Genomic DNA, 22,074 nt, shown 5'->3' on the forward strand with positions numbered 1-22,074 from the left:
ATCACACAAATTTCACATCCTACATGAAAATCCAAACATTCAATTAAAGGGGAATCTATGCGGATCCAAGCCTACACACGTTAGGGCTGGATCAATGAAAATTATGAACCAAACAATACTCAAAGGGAAATAGAAATCACACACACATGTATAAGAATCAGTCCCTAATCCAAGGGATTCCCCAATCTCAAACCCTAGGATGAGAAAAGGGGCAAATCAATTAGGGATAATGTAATCTAGGGTCAGGATTTATGAAATCATGTATAAAAGAGAGGAAAATAGGAAGAAACCTGAACTCGAGACAGTCCCTGTGTGTGGACAGCGAGCCAGGTGCGAGCGCACGTGTGGTGGGGGATGGACTCCAAAAACGGATTCCTAGGCCTTGGTCGGCCAGGCTTGGGCTGCAAAACCCCCAAATCTGACGTCGATCCGAGCTCTGGTCTGAGTGTGGTGCTCCGCCGAAGTTTCAGCTCGCTCGCGGGCCGAAATCTAGAAACCTGCTGTAATGAAGAAATCTGATGTAACAAAAGGGACGAATTTGAAGTACGGATGGTGGGGGAGGATGGAAAAAAAAGATGGAGGATGGGGATGAATCGGGATCGATGTGGCTTCGCACCACGGTAGTTAGCCCTTCGAAAAGGGAGGGCTTCGCACCCACTTTTGAATTCTTCCACAACTCAGGAAGAGAGCAGAAAAATAAAGCAGGAAATTTTTTATTAACTTCAATGAATCAAAAGAACTACAAAGGGTGTCTATTTATAGGAAAAATCTTATACCTCAAAACTCGCACCATGTGCACAACCTATTACTTGGCGATGAAGTAAACTAAAATAAAAACCAAACAGAAATCTAAAGCATTCACAATGTTCTAAATAGTAACAATAAGTAAAACCTAAAATATGAAATCAATCCGACGAGTGGGCCACGATCATGAGATCCCATGATGGGCTTTTCTTGACTATTGGGCTCACTTTTTTTGAACAAAAACTTGTCTTCTAATTAGGAGGCCCTCCCTAGATATCGTCATCGAGCCAGATCGATGGTGGGGTCCTTCTGCGTATGTACGTGCTTAGGGGTGGTGGTGTGCGGGCGTGTGTGTGCACGATGTCCTCATCAACTCTCCCCGACTGCGAAAATTTCGCCACTGGCAAAATAAAACTCCTGAGCCGCTCTAGGATGTTGGGATCAAGTCTCTGAAGCTCCTCCTCAGTGAGCCACATGCTGTTTGAAGCTGGGCGTGACTTCTATTTAACTAGGTATTTCTGAAACCCGCCATCCGACGTGTAAATTATCTCATGGTCCAGGATATCCTCTATTTCCTCTCTGGGTGTGTGAAGGCTAGGTATGGGAGGCAGAGGCTAGGATGAAAGATCGGGAAGAGGCCATGGATCAAAGGTTAAGGCTGAGGTATCAGGATGGGTGGGCGAAGGGCCGGACAAAGTATCAGTGGGTCCTTGAAAAGCAACTAGATCCTCACATTGAATGTGGAACTAATTCCTATGGAAGGTGGAAGATCTACCTCATACGCATTGAGACCGTTTCGCTTTATAATTTTGAAGGGCCCAGCGCTATGCGCGTGTAACTTACGAACGGCCCCTGGAGGGTACCGCTTGGGCCTGATGCGGACCATCACAGAGTCCCCAATATTGAATTCTTTGAAACGTCTATGTAGGTCTGCAAAAAATTTGTAATGTTCATTACTAGTAGTGATCTTTCGCCTGATTTTTTGATGCAATGAATGTATGTGATGCACAAAAGACTCTGCAGACTCTGATGGCCTATGGGACAATGACATGGGGATAAGATCAATAGGCTTCCTAGGCTTATAACCAGTAATGACTTCAAAAGGACTTAGACCTGTGGACCTATTGACAGAACTATTGTATGCAAACTCGGCTATGGGTAGTATGGCGTCCCATGTCCTGGTATGCTCCCCTACTAAACATCGAAGTAAACTCCCTAGGCTCCTATTAACCACCTCAGTCTAGCCATCGGTCTGAGGGTGGTAGGCAGAAGAAAATTGAAGCCAAGTATTCATCATGTGCTATAGTGTCTTCCAAAAGTAACTCGTGAATCTCACGTCACGGTCAGACACTATGGTTTTTGGTAACCCATGCAGTTTGACAACCTCACTAAAGAACAGCTTGGCAACATGAGAGGCGTCGGAGGTCTTAGAATGAGGAATGAAGTGGACCATTTAGAGAAACGGTCCACGACAACAAATATGGAGTCATGCTTTCGAATAGTCTTGGGAAGTCCAAGCACGAAGTCCATACTGATGTCCTGTCAAGGGATGAATGGGACTGACAAAGGTGTATATAATCCTGTATTCTGTTTTCTCTGCTTTGCTAGTTGACAAGTACGGCATTGCCTTATAATTTTGGCCACGTCCTGCTTGAGGCTTGGCCAATGAAATTTATCCTCCACTAGGGCAATGGTCTTGTCACGACCGAGATGACCCGCGACCCCCCTTGAATGTAACTCTCAGACAAGAAAATCATGAAGGGAGGTGCGTGGTATGCACAAGCGGTCACTCCTAAACAAATATCCGTCCAAAATTAAATACTCACTGTTAGCTCCTGACGGACTCTCTAATAAAGACATATACACAACCCCAAAATCTAGACACTCAGAATACTCTTCTTTGATGCGCTCAAGGCCCGTAACTTCAACGCTCATGGAGTTGAGTAATGCAACTCGACGACTCAACGCGTCGGCAGGCTTATTCTCTATACCGGCCTTGTGCTTAAGCACAAAAGTGTACTTCTGAAGGAATTGAACCCACTTAGCGTGCCTAGCGCTTAATTTCTTTTGAAAGTTCAAGTATCTTAAGGCCTCGTGATCTGAAAACAAGACGAATTCTTGCGGTAACAGGTAATGTCGCCAATGGCATAGTGATTGCACTACCGCGTAGAATTTCTTGTCATAGGTGGAATATCTTTGCTTCGCCTCATTTAGTTTCTCACTAAAAAAGGCGACAGGGTGCCCTTCCTGGCTAAGTACTCCTATGCCGACTCCTGACGCGTCACATGCGACTTCAAAAGCTTTTGAAAAATCTGGAAGTCGCGTGACTGGAGCTTCGGTCATCTTGACCTTTATCTCCTTGAAGGCTTTCGAGGCGGCCTTTGTCCATTGAAACTCTCCCTTTTTTATGCAGTCCGTGCTGGGAGCCACAATGGAACTGAAGCCTCGAATGAACCGCCTATAAAAAGTGGCTAAGCCATGAAAGCTGCGCACCTCATGAATATTGCGGGGTTCAGGCCAATTAACGATGGCCTTGACCTTCTCGGGATCCGCTGATACGCCCTCAGTTGACACAATAAAACCTAAGAAGATCACACTACTAGACAAGAACGCGAACTTCTTTAGGTTGGCGTACAACTTCTCCGCCCTAAGGATCCCACAAACCTGCCTCAAATGGTTGAGGTGTTGCTCCTTAGTCATGCTTTAAATCAAGATATCATCAAAGTATACGACTAGGAACTTCCTCATGAAGGGTCTCAACACTTGGGTCATCACATGCATGAAAGTGCTTGGGGCATTAGTTAACCCAAAAGGCATAACTAGTCACTCATATAGCCCATCCTTCGTCTTGAAGGCCGTCTTCCACTCATCATCAGGGCGTATACAGATTTGGTGATACCTACTTTTGAGGTCGATTTTTGAGAAGATAGTAGCATTGGCCATCATATCTAGCATGTCATCAAGATGCGGTATGGGAAACCGATACTTGATTGTGATTTTGTTGATGACCCTACTATCAACACACATCCTCCATGTGCCATCCTTCTTAGGTGTAAGAAGGGCGGGTACGACACACGGACTCATGCTCTCTCAAATGAAACTCTTCTCTAGGAGTTCATCAATCTGCCTCTTTAACTCAGCATGCTCCTTCAGGTTCATTCTGTAATGCGGGAGGTTTGGTAGAGTTGTCCTAGGGATTAAATCAATGGCATGCTGTATATCTCTCATAGGGGGAAGCTCATTCTGTAAATCATCAGGAAAGACATCACAAAACTCTTGTACTACCTGAATGGCCTCAATGGGTAACTCTACGCTAGTCTCTGGTACACTCTCCCTAGCCACAAGGGCGTATATCATCGAGTCCGCCTCCGTCTCTTGCTCAAAGTCTTTGGCATTCAAAATATGGAGCGGTTTGGACTTGGACTTCGACTCCTTCACTTCTTTGGGCCACTCACACCACTCTGTGTGGTGAACTCTTTTCCAGTTGTATTCTTGGGTGCCAGAGGATTTAGCTTGACCTTCTTGCTCTCAAACCAGAATGTACACACATTTGAACAACCAAATGTGGTAACATCCCTGTCATAGAGCCATGGCCTACCTAGAATGATATGGCCCACATCCATAGGAACAACATCACATCAAATTGTGTCTTTATAAGATCCGAACTGAATAGGGACAAGACAACCGTGCGAGGCTGGAATGAATGTTTCATCAACCCAGGAGACTCTATAGGGCTGAGTATGGGCTTCCAGCTTCAAGCCCAAATGACTCACAGTGCTAGTCGATGCCACGTTGGCACAACTACCACTATCCACGATCACCTTACAGCTCTTTTCCCCACATTTTGCATAAGTGTAGAAGATCGTGTTGCGGCGCCAGTCATCAGTGTTCTTGGCTTGAGCCAGGGCGCAACGCACAATTGCGAGGGTCACAGACTCTTGTGCTCCCTCTTCCTCATCACTAGGGGTTCCGACTGGCTCATATTCCTCCTCACTATCACTCTCTGGGGGCACTACTACTTGCCCATCAATAAGGAGTACTTTGGTGCCCTCTCTCGTGCTGCACTGGTGAGCAAAATGACCAAAACCCTGACACCTAAAACACCTAGTGGCCCCACTTCCAGGTGAACTAGACCCGACAATCTCTTTACCCTTATCATCCTTAGGTCTGGGCTGAACATTAGGAGAATGTTTGTTTTGGAATCCCGGGTTAGGTCTAGCCCCAGAGGGGTTGGCCTTAGCACCGGATTCGCGAAAGTCAAACCGCCTTCCCACAGATGCTTTAAGGTATTGCTCGACATCTAACACTACTTGGTACAACTGTTCGATAGTGTCTGTCCTTGGCGAGCAATTCTCTCCTAATGTCAAGATGGAGGCCCATTTTAAAACGAGCAAGGGTGAGTACGGGGTCCTCATCAACCTCACAGCGGGTCAAGTACTCTTCGAATCTCTCAATATAGTCATCAACACTCATGGAACCCTGTCGAAGAGACTGCCACTCCTCAATCAATCGCAGACAATAAGAGAAAGGGAGGTACTTCTCTTTCAGCGTTTATTTTATTTCTCCCCAATGGATTATTGGGAGTTCCATTGCTCTTTCTTTTTTTCGCTCAACCGTCGCACAAAACCTCTTTGCTTGACCCACAAGCTTTATCTTTGCGAATCAGACTCGTCGAGCATCCGACATATCATACCACTCAAAATAGTGGTCCATATCCGCCAACCAATCTAAAAATGCTTTAGGGTCCATGTGGCCATCAAAAGTAGGGGCATCTGCTCTAATTCCCTTGAGGAGTTGCGCATCTGGGTCATATTGGTTATGATGTCCCTCACGGGGTGGGTGCACAGGTACGCGCCCATGACCGACTCTTTGGCCGCCTCCATTCCTTGGTTTAATCTCCTGATCACCTGCTTGAGAATGGGCATCTTCCCCAATGGTGGGGTTTGCCTTGAGGGAGGCCTCTATTTGAGTAACGCGATCATCAAATTGGTTAAGGCGTTGATCTATGCGTTGTTCCAAGCGCTTAGACATAGACTCAACCTGCTGGGTTAACTTGGCCATTGATTCTTGTAGTTGCTCCATGTTTAGAGTAGGGTGCAAACCAAAACCGCGACCCGCACGTGTGGGCATACACAGGCTAACTCAACCTAAGGACCTGCTATGGCAACTATATGTATTTTAAAAAAAAAAAACTAAATGACACTACGAGACTCTATATGGAGGAGACTACACACTGTTACTAAAATTCAGCTATATATGATGGACTGAATGCATGAAGGACTCAAACAAACTAAACCCTAAATATGTGGTGAATTCCCTTACAAGAACCCTAGGCTTTGATACCAAATTTGATGCAGGACATGAATTTAAATATGATATGCAAGATTTCAGGCTTAGATCACACCAATTCAGAAACAATCACACAAATTCCACATCCCACATGAAAATCCAAACATTCAATTAAAGGGGAATCTATGTAGATCCAGGCCTACACACGTTAAGGCTGGATCAATGAAAATTATGAACCAAACAATACTCAAAGGGAAATAGAAATCACCCACACATGTATAAGAATCAGTCCCTAATCCAAGGGATTCCCCAATTTCAATTCAAGGAACCCTAGGATGAGAAAATGGGCAAATCAATTAGGGATAATGTAATCTAGGGTCAGGATTTATGAAATCATGTATAAAAGAGAGGAAAATAGGAAGAAACCTGAACCCGAGACAATCCGTGTGTGTGGACAGCGAGCCAGGTGTGGGCGCACGTGTGGTGGGGGACGGAATCCAGAAATGGATTCCTAGGCCTTGGTCGGCCAGGCTTGGGCTGCAAAACCCCCAAATCTGACGTCAATCCGAGCTCTGGTCTGAGTGTGGTGCTTCGCCGAAGTTTCAGCTCGCCCGAGGGCCGAAATCTGGAAACCTGCTGTAATGAAGAAATCTGATGCAACAAAAGAGACGAATTTGAAGTACGGATGGTGGGGGAAGATGGAAAAAAAAGATGATGGAGGATGGGGGTCAATCGGGATCGATGTGGCTTCGCACGACGGTAGTTAGCCATTCGAAAAGGGAGGGCTTCGCACCCACTTTTGAATTCTTCCACAATTCACGAAGAGAGCAGAAAAATAAATCAGGAATTTTTTTATTAACTTCAATGAATCAAAAGAACTACAAGGGGTGCCTATTTATAAGGAAAATCTTATACCCCAAAACTTGCACCATGTGCGCAACTTATTACTTGGCGATGAAGTAAACTAAAATAAAAACCAAACAGAAAAATCTAAAGCGTTCACAATGTTCTAAATAATAACAATAAGCAAAACTTAAAATATGAAATCAATCCGACGAGTGGGCTACGATCATGAGATCCCATGATGGGCTTTTCTTGACTATCGGGAACACTTTTTTTGAACCAAAACTTGTCTTCTAACTAGGAGACCCTCCCTGGACGTCGTCATCGAGCCAGATCGATGGTGGGGTCCTCCTTTTGCGTACGGGCGTGCGTAGGGGTGGTGGTGTGCGGGCGTGCGTGTGCACGATGTCCTCATCACGAACAGTGTGTAGCTATGTTCAAACCCATATGGTAGGCCAGAGGATGCACAATCATGTGCGATGGTTGGACTAACACAACCAGACGCAACATGATTAACTTCATGGTGTACTGCCACTTGAGAATGGTGTACCATAAGTCAATTGATGCATCGGATGAAATGAAAATTGTTATTTATATTTTTTCCTGATGGATAAAGTAGTGGATGAGATTGGAGAGGAGAATGTGGTGCAGATTGTGACAGATAACGAAGCAATATATAGGCCTGCAAGACAAAAGTTGATGGTTAAGAGACCACATATTTTGGTCACCATGTGTTGCTCACTGTATTGATCTTATATTGGGAAGAAGAAGTGTTAAGGAAATGGTCGAAAGGGTAAGAGAAGCGACGGTATTTATTTACCACCATAATCAAGTAGTCGGTATAATGAGGGGGTTCACGAAGGGACGAGAGTTGCTTAAGCTTACGGCGACTAGATTTGCAACTAACTTTATAGCCTTGGAGAGTTTGTACCAACCTAGGGGAGAGTCAAGTGAGATGTTCGCTTCTCGAGATTGGCTCAATACAAAATATGAGAAGGAGACATTAGGAACACCCATTGAGGTTGTGAGGACCATAAGGGACAACAAATATTGGAAGAACGTCCACAAGATCCTAAAGGTGGAACCGCTAATGAGGATACTTCGTCTTGTTGAAACCGACGAAGCACTTAGCGTGGGCTTCCTTTATGATGCCATGTATAAGGCAAAGAAGGCAATTAAACGTCATAGTACAAGCTGGGAGTCTTATTGAAAGATGATCGACAAGAGAACTCCATCACGATCTTCATGCTATGGGTTACTATCTAAATCCTAGGCAGAGAGATGCCAAATCATTTTTTGTGGATGATGAGGTTCATGTCGAGCTAAAGAATGTAATAAGGAGATGAAGCCTGACTTAGATATTCAAATAAGGGTGTATGAATTAGATACAGTTGGAAATCGTTAGGGTAGTTTTGGAGATGCTCTTGCACAACATGCACTATATAGGTTGCAATTAGCCAAATGGTGGATGAATTTTGGAGAAAGTGAGAATGCTCTTTAAAAAATTGCAGTAAAAGTTTTGAGCCGGACAACATATTCCAATAATTGTGAAAGGAACTAGAGTTGTTTTGCACTTATTCATTCGAAGAATAGGAATAGATTGCAGACTAGGAGGTTGGATCGACTTGTCTTCATGCACTAATATAAGGCTAAGAATGTGACAACATCATAGGAGCATTACAACAGTTGCCGGTAACACAGACTTCTGTCTAATAAACTTGGACAATATTTATGATGAGGATGGCCCGCTTCTACCTTGGTTGGAAGCAATGTTTTAAATATTGACGATATTAGCCCATATATCCCACGATATATCTTGTATCCCACCTGTGTGATACAAAACACACAAGTGGTGTCGATATATCCCACCTATTCGATTCGGTGAGCATTTTCAATTTTCGATCCATATTTTTGCGGTAAATCATGTTAAACCAGTGTCAAACGGTTACAAATCTATGATTATTCATGTTTTCCATGAAAAATCATTGGAACTTCGATTTCGAGATTTGGGGGAGATGGGTCAAGTTGAGGAAAATTGAGAAAAATCTAAAATTCTCAATTTCTCGCAAATCAGTTGCAGTCTTTGTATCCAAACACAAAACTAAACATGTATGTAACCTAATCTAGTGATTTTACTTTTACTTTTGCTTTTGAATGTATTGCTTGGGTTTCCATACATTTCTTCTTACGTTTATAAATTATATAAATAGACTTTGAATATAATTGCATTAGTTCAGTTGGAAAGTGCATATATTAGCACCCCATAAAAAGGAAACCCTATTTTTTTTCACTTTTGTTTTTTTGTAATGTTTTGATTTCTAAGTGTGTATTGATGTCTTTTTCAACTATCCCTGAAGTTTCATTGAAAATTCAACCAATTTCCCAATGTTCCGATGTTTCCCAACATCAACGATAAATTACACGGTACAACCGATATATCCCATGCGACAACCGATATGTATCCGTATCCCAAGGGCGTGATACATTACGTGATAACGATATTTAAAACATTGGTTGGAAGTAAGGGAAAAACATATAGAAGAGGATAAGGAAGACCTGGAAGTGGATGACCTAATAATATGCATGAAGCGGCAAGAGAGTTGTGTAGTTGTGTTGGACCCAGAAAGGGGTAAATTTCATGCAAATTCCGGCCCAGGGGAAGAGTATGAGCAATAATAGTAGCGAGACAGAGATGGATGACCATGATGGTGGTGGTGATGACACACATAATGTTGGTCCCACTTCTGGTGTTGCTCGACACACCAAATAGTCGTCAACAAATCGCGAGATTGATGAGCATCGACGGGGTATGCGAGGTCTGGAACAGCCAGCAGGAGGAGGTTGGCTCCAGTGGTGCACTGGGAGGTCTGGAACATCTACAGACTTACCGTCTCGGGCATTATGGGTATTCTTACGGCCAATGGGATTATACGAAGCATGTTCTGTCACATTCAAGTTGGAGTAGTCCTCCTGATCTACATGTTTCATATGATTACAGATATCCATATTCAAATCCAAGTTATTCATCACAGATCTATTCTTAATGTCAACAACTCGAGTACGGGCACCTGTATGGTTATTCGACGAGCACTGGTGGATATCCTTTCTCGGGGTTGGAGTTATTGCCTAATCAGGATATGTCATCCTCGAGTTTTGTTGACATGGTCTTTCCCTCTGGTACTGGATATTATGGATATGCAACACCCATTCCACAGCCGTAGCCTGGTGATGACGAGGACATGGAGGTCGAGCAACCACAACAAAGCAGATTTTCATTTTGGTAGTGACTCGGGAATTTTATCAAGGTAAGTATATATATTTTTTAAACATTATTTACATTTAAGGTAAGTATTTTTATACCCATTACCCACACATTCACCAAGCAAGCACACACGACACTACCGAACTTGTGCTTAAAATAACTCTTCTGACAACCAATTAAGTAATCCTTAATCGAATTGCAATGGAGTAAATCAGACACTTATTATTATTTTTTTAATATCTCGAGGATGATAGGACATGAATCACAAGATAAGAGGTGTTTGACATATTAAAGACGTTAAATAGAATGGACATTGTAATTTATACAAGTCCTCGGGTATGTAATATAGAGTAAATTATGGAAAATAATAGCAAACACGTACACATGTGAGATATTTTGATATTACTTTCATTCTAATATATCTATTGGTATTAGTAATCAGATAGAAAATTAAATCTACGAGTTTTGCAGTCAATTCCAGGTTGTTAGGTTCATAAATTTATCAGACAGCCTGAGACAACTTTCTCACCCAAGAGTGGACCGTTACACCACCATAAATATGTTCAAAATTACAAATGAATGCATATTTAGAATATTTAAAAATTTCTGGATTTAATGGATAAAATTTTGGATTCTTTTACAATTTTATTTATTTATTTATTTATTATTATTATTTACCATTATGGGGGCCGTAATGGTAATGGTAACGGTGGGCACCATTACGCCCACTATTACTGCCTTGGAACACCTTGGTAGGAAGGCCTTGGCTTGAGTAGTAGTGAGAGTGCGTGGCACGAGTGGGCTGCTCAACAAAGAAATCATGAAACCTTCCATGGGGAAGAAGAAGAGAAATGCCTTAGGAACGATGTAGGCCACTTATTGCAAGTGTGATGACACTCTTGCAAACCATAATAACAAGTACCTTTTTTAGGGTAGAAGAGGTAAGTAGGCCATTTATACATGTATGCAATATGTTCTCCTTGGCTTTTGCTTTAAAGAGGAATGTTCCGTCAAGAGTCACCATTTTGCACCAATCGCGGTGCCAAAAATGCCCCTCGATGATTGGTATTTGTGGTGCATAAGGTGCAAATGGGGAGAAGAGAATAAGAGATTTTGGGTTCGATCTCTATTAGAGTTGCCATTTTTGTTCATAATGTAGACATTTGCATGAACAGGTTCAAACTTAGGATTAGCAATTGTCAATAATTCAAAAATCATTTTCTTCTTAATACTCTTTTTATATGCCTCAGCATCTGTGGAACGCACAAATTGAAAATAATCCAGGAACAATTCCAGTCACAAACAACACATCTTGGCATAATAATTAGACACCGATCTATCTTCCTATCTTAAATGACTAATCTCCTTATATTATAAATGCATGCCATATTCTTTTAATAGGATACAACAAGCCGTTAACCAAATCTCACGTGCAGTGGATAGCCAAAAAAGACCTTCACCAACCTTTGGTTCCATAGAATTTAAGAGTTGGGACATAACCAACAAATTGTTTGATTTCCATTCATCATAAGAGAGATTGGTCCTAGGTAGTTTTGATATACTGCCATCTATATATCCCAACTTTTGTTTTCCTCTAACAAATATCTCATTAGCTTTTGACCACTGAAGATAATTGCTAGATTTAAGTCTGTGTCGTAGTCTGTAATCCTGGGATTCTCAGAATGAATAACTAACCTATCCATTTTGGAGTTGATGGGATTAACAATCTCAGATGTGGAAGATGAAGCCATAGTAAATCTCAAACAAATAGAAGAATAATAACTAACTAGGCGTTACACCAATCAACACCAAGTCACTGCAATAATCAGGTATAGCTAGAAGTATGACAAGCAAGGCTTTAAAAAAAATTCCAAAAGAGCTCCAAGTAAATCCATAAAAAGAAGAGAAAGGGATCCAAAAGTGCTTCAAGTCAATCTGCAAAAGGAAGAGAAAGGGATCTTTTGACTAACAAAGCTTGATGGTCTTCACAAATCTATTGACTTTTAGATTTTCGAAGCGTTTTTTTAACAATTTTTCTCAAAAAATTGGTTGTGGCAGACAAATTTTGCTGGATATACAGGTTTGGATAGATTCTGTTCAAAGGTTTCTTCAAGTTTTTCTTAGAAATGGTTTGCATTGGCTTGCTTGAATTTCCTGGTAGGGGAGCGTTTTTGGGTCCTTCATGGTCGACCTTAAGGTTGAGAAGCCAACTTTACAGCTTCAGATGGCAGGGATTCTCAAACTACTATTATGGAGACGATACCTTACACAACTTAACATATTGTTCTATTAGTTGGTGATGTAGTTCATTTCTCAAAAAACAAGTATGATGCCTTGTTCGGGGATGCCACTTAGAATAAGGTCTTCTCGTCTACCTCATTGGCTAAGACAGGTAATTGATGCAGGACACATGATTTAATGCTAGCTTGCAATGTGGAGATTATGAAAGAGTCCATAAAGTAATTCAATTAACAAAAAATGCTAACCCACTAAGTAATTAAGAGTAAACAATAGGAAATAAAATCTGATTTAATCTAAATCACATGCCGTCATGCTAAGAAATCACGTAAATCAATTAAAAATAGGCCCGATGGAAGGATTAAACTTCCAATTTAGCATAGGCACGTTCCACACTCAAGGATAGATTTGTAGGTTTTATGATTAGGGCTAGAAGGGGAAAATCTGAAATTTGAAAAATTAGGGTTCATGGGAATTGAGGATTTTGGAATTAGGATTTTTTAGAAATTGGGTAAAATAAGAAATTGTAGATCTAGAGTTTAGAAGGTTGTAATGGAAGGGAAAAGAGGAAGACGAGAGAAGAAAAAGAAGAATACCTTTCGAAGAAGAGAAAGAGGAAGGATGTACCTTGGGGAATCCACCACCAAACAAGCTTCTACCCTTTTACAGTTTAATTAGAATGGAGGGTTTCTCACAAAACCCTAGAAAATAAGGAGGAAAATTCCTCCACACAAGAGAGCTTTTTTATTCTTTTTTTTTTTTCCTTAACAAATCTCTACTAGGGTTGGAACTCCACCCACCCACCCACCCACCCCCCCTTTGCTTTTATAATTAAAAATTTGGAATTAAAAATACATCATAATTACAACTATGCCACTCACTTAAGTGAAGCGGCCCATCATTGAAAATAAGAAAACTAAAATATTTATTATCAATCTCAATAATCAAATAACTCTTAAAAATAACAAAAAACATAACGAAAGCAAGATCAGAGTCCAAGGGGTCCAGATCTAAAAGATTTGGTGGCCCGATGGCCTGATCGACAAGATCCAATAGTCGGTTCGACACGAAATAGAAATCATATGACTAAAATGGTCTCCTAAGCAGCCCACATGCATCATCCCAAAGTGGGGTCTTCAAAATGGTCCGGCGGGCCCCATTTGGAACTCGTCTCCCATCCATAAAGAAAAATGTGCTAATGTGGGTGATCGTCTCCGTCTCTAGTACACCCGAGTAGGTTCTCTGATGTCCCCATCAGTAATACTATCACTGCTCTTCACAGTGTTTCTTGTGAAGTCATTGGGCAATTGATTTAGGGGCTACTGATCCTATGACAAGTATGTTTGTTTCTTTTTCTTCATTTAATGCTAATTTAAATTTAGGTCTTGTGAAATTTGTAGATAGTACCCTAACACCTATTGGGGGAAAGGGTATTGTTTCCTTTTCTCTGTCATTCTCCTTGTCATCTATTTTATTGGTTTTTAATATTGCGTCTAATTTGTAATCTATTTGTTAGATTACTAAAGACTAAAGGCCCACAACCCAGAGGCTTCACAAGGTCACATGCAAATGTCTACACAACAAAATATCTTTTGTTTGTTGGTTTTTAATGTTACAATGGCATTAATTATTTAGGAATCCATTCGCAAAAGGATGTGCTAGATATGCACCCAAAACATGTCATGCCAAGGGCTTTCATTAGTATTTGGGAACAAGTTACATTTCATGTTGTGGTTTAGCAGATGCCCTTAATTACATCCCTGGAGAAAACCCTTGATTAAAAGATAAAATTAGAGTGAACTACCCTATTACATGGTAAAAGATAACATAATAAACCTTAATCTATGGTCCTTTGTCTTTAGTGTTCAGATCATTAATTAGGCAAGAGACTCGCGACAGCCTTAGCGTACACAAGCTTGGATCAGTCTAGCAATGCCATGGGTTTCACATGCCAGAGATGAAGTAGATATCAAACCTTTGCGATGTTTTGCCCCTGGCATAGATGATGCAGTAGGTTTGTGCCTTGGCATGAGAGTTGGCCTAAGAGAGAGGCTGGTCTCTAGCTTTCGTGCCTGTGGTCCTTTGACAGGGGCTGAGGAAGTGCTCCACACCTCGATGTAGATGCTGTAATAGGTCTGCGCTTGGGCGTAAAGTCCTATCATTTGTGAACTTGGCACATGGCGCTATGGTTTCCCCTAAGGGACCCAACGCACGACACAAAGCCCTCCCAGTGGAAGATGGGAGTGTTTAGGCATGTGAGGCTCACCTTGATGAGAGTTTGCATCTGGAGTCCTTTAGCCTTCATTATTAGTCTGAATGGATTCGAATTATGTTCCTTCGAAATGAGTGCAAGGGGTATTATAGACCTATGGGTATTGAATTTCTCGCCGAAGAGGCGGTAGACATGTGATTGGATGCTAGATCCGTAGACTGGATGCTAGATCCACCTTGCGATTGGATGCTAGATCCGTCGACTGGGGCTTTAGCACCTGCCTTAGTAGCATTTTGTGTTAACACATAAGGTTGTGGGCTCTATTTCATCCACTTTGTATTGCTTATGATTCAAAAGTACGTCCAACCCCTATGCTTCTTCTTCTTCTTCTTCTTCTTCTTCTTCTGCTTCTTCTCCTTTCTCCTCCTCCTCCTCCTCTCCTGATATTTTGCGTATATTGCTGATGCAGTGATTTATCACGAGATATTGACAATATATTGACCGATACAGGGGAATTTTGCAATTCCCCCCATGTCTTGTACGTAGGATTGGCCGATATTATCGTTACCGCAAACACATTGTGGTCCACATGAGTTGTGGAATGGCCTAATTTTCTGGGGTTCCCTTCATCCTGGTGAGACACATCAGATGTGTGGATTGGATGGCATCTTCACTACCTGATGAGCTTCAAAAGGTCCCCAAATTTCTGTGGTGGGTGTCCCCCTCTCAATTTATTGTCAATTGTTCCCTGTCGTGTGGCCACCTGAGTTTTCAATCAGGCTGATTTTTGGGCTCAGGACTAAACCTTGGACAGGTTGGATGGCACACAAACATCACAGTGCACCCCACACAGCTCGAATGTATTTTAGCTTCCCATACAATTGGCCCTATAGGAAAATTTTCCATATTATGTCTATATATAATGTATGCATGTCTATATAGTGCTTTGCTAAGCCCGCACATGTCGTGGGCGATAAAGCTCATGTGCATGTCACGCATGTGCCAGCATGACAGGACAGGTCCAAGATCCAATCTATCCATATGAGAGGAACCACTATATTCATTCCCTAGCCGAAAATCAGGTTGATGCACTGTTCAGACGGGCTTCAATTGTATGGCTCTGAAAAACCAGGCTAAAGTTTTCTAACCCTTCTACCCATTTCTAAAAGTTGGGGCCCACATGCTGAGTGGACCAGATCTATTTTTGGGAAAACATGCAAGGCTGGGCCACAGAAATTTCATTAAAAACAGTCTTAAAAAAGGAATGGTACACCCAGGACCACAGAAATATAAACACACCTTCACAGAAAAATATGATACCTCAGCATTATCTCAACAATCTATTCATGCAAAACTGGCTTCTCAATGTCATTGCCTGTCAGCTCTCTTCTCCTGCCATCTATTCGTGTGAAAATTTTGGCATTAAAATCTTCTTTTCTTTGAGAAAAACACGCAAGATATGCCTTAGTTTCATCATGCAACCATCAAGAGGCTGTTGGCATCCTACTCATGCATGTGATCTTTGGAAATGAATCCACTGAACAAGAGACAGAAATCACTGTCATCATCATTGCCTTGTCCCTGCTATTTGTGGTAACTGGAACAGCCTTTCTATGAAGATCTAGGAAAAGTTTCTGACATCTGGTTTAAAAAATCTCTTGCATTTACCGAAAACAGAAAATTCTTGTGCATTTTGTTACGACAACTTGTCTTCATGGAATCATTACTTGTTTCTGAAAGATTTTTTCAATATGGCTATTAATGCACTAGTCTACTTCAAGTATAAAGCCTTAAATCATTTGGTATTTATACTTCCAAAAATAGCAGCGAATGTAGTTATATTGGAAGGTTCATTTTTCAGCAGACATTTCATACTGATTAGAGCAATTGCATGTCTTTATTTTTTGTAGGGTGTCTTGTTTGATGATCTGGAAATACTGAGAGTTATCTTTGGCATATTTCCTACATATCGTGATAGGTAAAAGACGTAATAGCTACATGTATTGAACTTTCTTTACTAATAGTCACTGTTTTGTGAAGCAATGTGAAGCCTGTTAATGGATGTGGATGTGGGCTGTACACTAGGCTCACTTAGATTTATTTCTATGCTTGCTCTTTTGTTTATAGTGGTTCAGGACATGATGGGTATTCTTGCTTTTGTGATTAAGATCACTTTTGTCATTATCAGAAATTTCATTATATAACGAGGGATTGTGGGGGCGTTTGGAGTATCCCCAATATTATCGAAATTTCCCCGATATTATCTATATCTATGGCTCAGCAATTTTGATAACACTAGTAGTATAAAAAATTCTAGGTATCGGCGATATATTGCTAGGTATTGCCAATGTGTTGCCAATATTTTCAACTATGTAAATTCTAAATGTCACTAGTATCACCAATATTTTCTGATGTGTAAATTTCAGGTGTCGCTTTTATTGCCAATATTTTCAACTGTGTAAATTCCAGGTGTTGCTTATATCGACAATGTATTAATGATATTTCAATAATATTGTCAATATATCGATATTGCCAAAAAATTAGTTTGTTAAACAAAATTCCAAACTGTGTAAATTCCAGGTGTCGCTGATATCGACAATGTATTAATGATATTTCAATAATATTGTCAATATATCGATATTGCCAAAAAATTAGTTTGTTAAACAAAATTCCATTTCAAAATTTTTTTATGGGTGCATGGTTGTAGATGAAATGCATGTTTGTATGTGTGTATATGTATGTATGGATGGATGTAATATGTGTGTGTGCATGGTTGTAGATGAAATGCATGTTTGTATGTGTGTATATGTATGTATATGTATGTATGGATGGATGTAATATGTGTGTGTGTGTGTGCGCGCGCGCGCGCGCGATTCGGTGAGTGCTCTCGCATTTTGATCAATTTTTTTTTTTGTTTAAATTATATCAAATAAGTGCCAAAAGGTTAGAAATGCTTCTTTTTTTTTTTTCTTTTTTTTTTTCATGTTTTGCATGAAAAATCAAGGATTTAAAACTTCAATTTTGAGATTTGAGGGTAGTGGTCCAATTTGGGGGAAATTAGGGAGAAATTGAAATTTCGCAATTTCTCCCCAATTGGTTGCAATTTTATTGTCGAAACACGAAATCAAACATATATGAGGCTTGATCTACCAAACCATGTAGTTTTGGAGAATTTTTGGAAAAAAACTATTTTTAATTAAAAAATATTAAAATATATATATATTTTTTGAAATTCTACTTTTGTCACGTACACTCTAATTTTGGGATTTGAGAGTAGGTGGTCAAATTTGGGAGAAATTGGAGAATTCAAAATTTCCTCAATTTTTTCGAAATTAGTTGCAATCTGAATGTCCGTGCATAAAATCAAACATGTATGAGGCTTGATCTACCAATTCATATAGTTTTGGAGATTTTTCAGAAAAAAATTAATCATAAAATTATTAATCTTTTTTTCGAAATTTCTTTACTATTAATGGTCAATTGACCGCATTTTTAGAGCATTTAAAGGTGTTTGATGATTTTTTAAAATATAATAAATAATTAATTAATGTTCAAAATTATGGATGTAGTACTCATTTGGTGACATAATATTCGTTGACTTGCAGTGTTTTACATATCGGTATTGCGTTACGTATCGATTATCGCATGAGAAATATCATTTGTTTCGGGGAATTTATCGCACTTTTTGGGAAACATTGGGGAATAGTGGGAAATTGGTTGAATTTTTCAATGAAACTTTAGGGATTGCTATAAAGGACATTATTACACACTTTAAATCATAAAATCACAAAAAACAAGTGCACATAATAGGTTTCCTTTGTATATGGGTCCTAAGCTATGCGTTGTCTGATTGGACTAATGCAAGTATATTCAAAGTCTATTCATATCATTGATAAATGTAAGAAAACATGTATGTAACACAAAGAGTACATTCAAAAGAAAAAGAAGTATAAAACTAGAAATATACCTATGAATAATGTTTGTGGTTGTGGCTCAGACCCACAAGGAATTGCTCAGTGGCTTAAAATCATCACCTCTATCTCGATGGGGTTGAGACTAGTACTGTTATTCCACAAATCAACATTATTGTGCCTAGGTCATAGTAAAATGGTACTAGTGAAAATATTTTCTGACATAACGTTGGTACTCGTCCTCTTCGATTTGAGCTAATACACTCATCCGTGGGTACTGCGTAATCCCCACAATCTATGGCTGATATGGATCTAGGGTGGGCACATATGTAGCTCTTGAGTATCCATACAACCCATATCCTTGTCCATATGTGGAAGTGAACTGCTGGTTGTAGTCGAAAAATGATGTGCCATAATTGTTGGAGTCGCTCGCTGCATATCCACCAGGACCATATCCATATCCATACTGTGGCACAGAACTCTGACCTACCCTCTTGTTTCTGTGATCCATATCCATACTATGGCATAGAACTCGAGCTACCCTTCCTTGATCATGATCCAAAAATAGAGCCACCTCGCCTCTCACCAACGCGCTCCCTCTTACACTTTATGAATTACTCCTCTAAATTTGTCAGCTTCTAGGCATGCTTCTTCTTCAATAGTTTCTTACACCTATATGCTTTATTATTGACAAGGTGGGGTCGTGATTCTTGTGGGAGAGAACTGTGGTTGAGTGTCTTGGGTGACATGATCAAAATCCCTCTCCCTAGTGAATGGGCTAAGAGGCCTCTCAGACTGACTCCTAGGATGAGTCTTGCTGTCACCACCAACATCTCCATCACCACCATCACCATCGTCGCTAGAGTCACCATCATCAACATCACCAGACCCATCACCTGCATCACTCTTTGTCTCGCTTTCAATGTCGGATAAAGTCTCGCCACCACGTGTTCCACGTGATAGTGATTGCCGCAGGTTGCCCTCTAGATTTTTCGTCAATAAGTCAAAAGCTTCATTAGGAGATCTAGCATGTTGTACATGAGCGTCAACATTAATCCATGTGACGTTTTCTCCTCTACATGCGGCTCTGATCGTTGTCCAAGTCATCTGACCTTACCCACTCGTAAAGTGGGTCCTCTATACCTTCTTCAGCATATACATGTTGGCAAATCGTCATCAAGCCTAACGGGTCTTGTGCTTTTCTTCTTTCTTCCGTTCGTAGCTATCTCTCTCGTTGCTTCATGTTGTAGTGGTAGTACACTAGCTTTTGAAGCCTCTCATACCCCAATCGGTTGCTCTTGTTCATGTGAATGAGAGAGAAAGTGCTTCAATTTCTTTCACAGTCTGAGGAGGACACCGTTTGTGCGAGCACACAGACAACTAACAGTTGTAAAGTCTTGTAATCACTCCCATACATGGATCACCATTCGCCTACGAAATAGATAAATTTTTTCCTTAGTTTCACATTTATTACTAAAATATGAAAACTAACTTTTAAGTTGTAAGAGGTTACTAATGCAACAACTCACATGCCATCATCGGACCCCTCGCCCTTACCGTGGCCTTACACCCAAAGATTCCAACAACATCACATAATTTAACAATTTGTTGATGTCATTTAGCATTAACGCGAGTATGAAGGTTTTGATAAAATTAGAGAATAGGTAAGTTTGGAACATGTTTACCTCATTACCAAAGTTGTTGTTACCTGGATAGTGGGGGAATAGCCTATCATACACCTCATGCACAACCCTCTTTAAGGTATTGTCTTTATAGAGTCTCCAACTATAGTGGTATCGCCAAGGTATCCCGTATCGGTATCGGTTGGCGTAACGGTGTCCTCCAAAATCGATACGGATACGGGGGCGTAACGGTGATACGGGGGCGTAACGGCGTAAAATTTTTTTTTTGCCAAAAAAATATGAAAAAATATGGATTAAATCCAGAATATTCTAAGCATTCCAAATATGCATTCATTTATAAATTGGAACATGTTTATGGTGGTGTAACGGTCCACTCTTTGGTGAGAAGTTGTATCGGATCGTCTGATGAATTTATGAACCAGATAACCTGAATTTGATCATATATTTAATTTTCTAACTATCTACTATCAATGATAGATATATTAGAATGAATGTAAAATGAAAATATCTTACATCAGGTGTTTGCAATTATTTTTGAGGAATTTCTCGAACATACCTGTGGTCCTGTGCAGTGTGGTGCACCAGGCACGTGACTGTGTGATTCTTGTCTATGACTTGTCATCCTCAAGTCAAGAATATTAAAAAATAAAAAATAAAAAATTAGTAGTGTCTGATATACTCCCTGCAACTTGATTAAGGATTACTTGATTGGTTGTCGGGGGAGCTATTTTAAATACAAGTTCGGCAGTGTCAAGTGTGTGCATGGCTTCTTGCAATAATACTGTTGTGAGCTGTCTGCTGCAACAAATACTTACCTTAACACAAATATATACTCACAAGTCACCACCAAAATGAAAATCTGCTTTTTTGTGGTTGCTCGACCTCCACATCATCGTCATCGTCACCATCAGGCTGAGGCTGTCCGATAGGTGTAGGTGCTACATATCCATAATATCCAGTGCCATAAGGAAATACTAGATCAACGAAACTAGAGGATGACTGATCCTGACTAGGCAACGACTCTGACCCGGAATAAGGATATCTACCAGTGCCCGTCGAATAGCCATACTGGTGCCCATACTCAGGCTGTTGAGAATCTTGAGATTGAGAGTGCGTCTGCTGTGATGAGTAACTTGGATTTGGATCTGGATATCTATAATCATATGGATATTGATCAGGTCTACTCCAACATGAATGTGATGGAACAGGCTCAGTATAACCATCATAATTCAATTCACCATAAGAATATCCATCATAATAACCAAGACCATGAGCCTGCTGATGTTCCGAACCTCTCGGACCCGGTGCACCACTAGATGTACCCACCTCCTGCTGGCTGTATCGTGACTCGGTACACTCATAAGTCCGACCTCGTGTACCACCTCATTGCTGTTCATCGACATCGTGATCTGTAGACGGCTGTATAGGGCACTGAGCAACACCAGAAGTGCCAGCACCAGGGGCAGGGGGGTCATCGTCTTCATCCGACACGGTCACGCTACCACCGCTCGTACTCTTTTGTTGATCTTGAGCCGTATCTGTACGTGGCATAAACGCTGCCCCTCTTACTGGGTCCAACACATCTGCACGACTCTCTTGTTGCGCTCTGCGTATTTCTGGGTCATCAATTTCCAATTCTTCACTATCCTCTTCAATTTGTTTTTCCCTTGTTTCCAACCAAGGTAGAAGTGGGTCATCCTCATCATAAATATTATCCAAGTTTATTGGACAGTAGTCTCTCATCAGCAGATGTAATGCTCCTATGATGTCGTCGCATTCTTAGTTTTATATTGTAGTGCATGAAGACAAGTCTATCTAATGTTCTAGTCGATAATCTATTCCTATTCTTTGAATGAATGAGCGCAAAACAACTCCAATTCCTTTCGCAGCTAGAGGAAGATGTTGTCCTGGCTCAAAATTTCTACTGCAATT

General features: G+C 40.7%; 1 protein-coding gene across 7 annotated transcripts in view; it reads left to right on the top strand.

Annotated features, from left to right (window-relative positions):
• Nucleotides 1-22,074, top strand: part of LOC131229406 (uncharacterized) — a 115,366-nt gene that overhangs the window by 75,394 nt on the left and 17,898 nt on the right. For all 7 annotated transcript variants that reach the window (XR_009163311.1, XR_009163310.1, XM_058225355.1 and 4 more), the window contains one exon: nt 16,499-16,566. Coding sequence is in view for 5 of the 7 variants with exons in the window: in XM_058225355.1 (XP_058081338.1) it covers nt 16,499-16,566 (68 nt within the window). In the remaining 2 variants the exon portion in view is untranslated. The remainder of the gene's footprint in view (nt 1-16,498; nt 16,567-22,074) is intronic.

Source organism: Magnolia sinica, chromosome 16 (genome assembly GCF_029962835.1).
Source record: "Magnolia sinica isolate HGM2019 chromosome 16, MsV1, whole genome shotgun sequence".
NCBI lineage: Eukaryota > Viridiplantae > Streptophyta > Magnoliopsida > Magnoliales > Magnoliaceae > Magnolia > Magnolia sinica.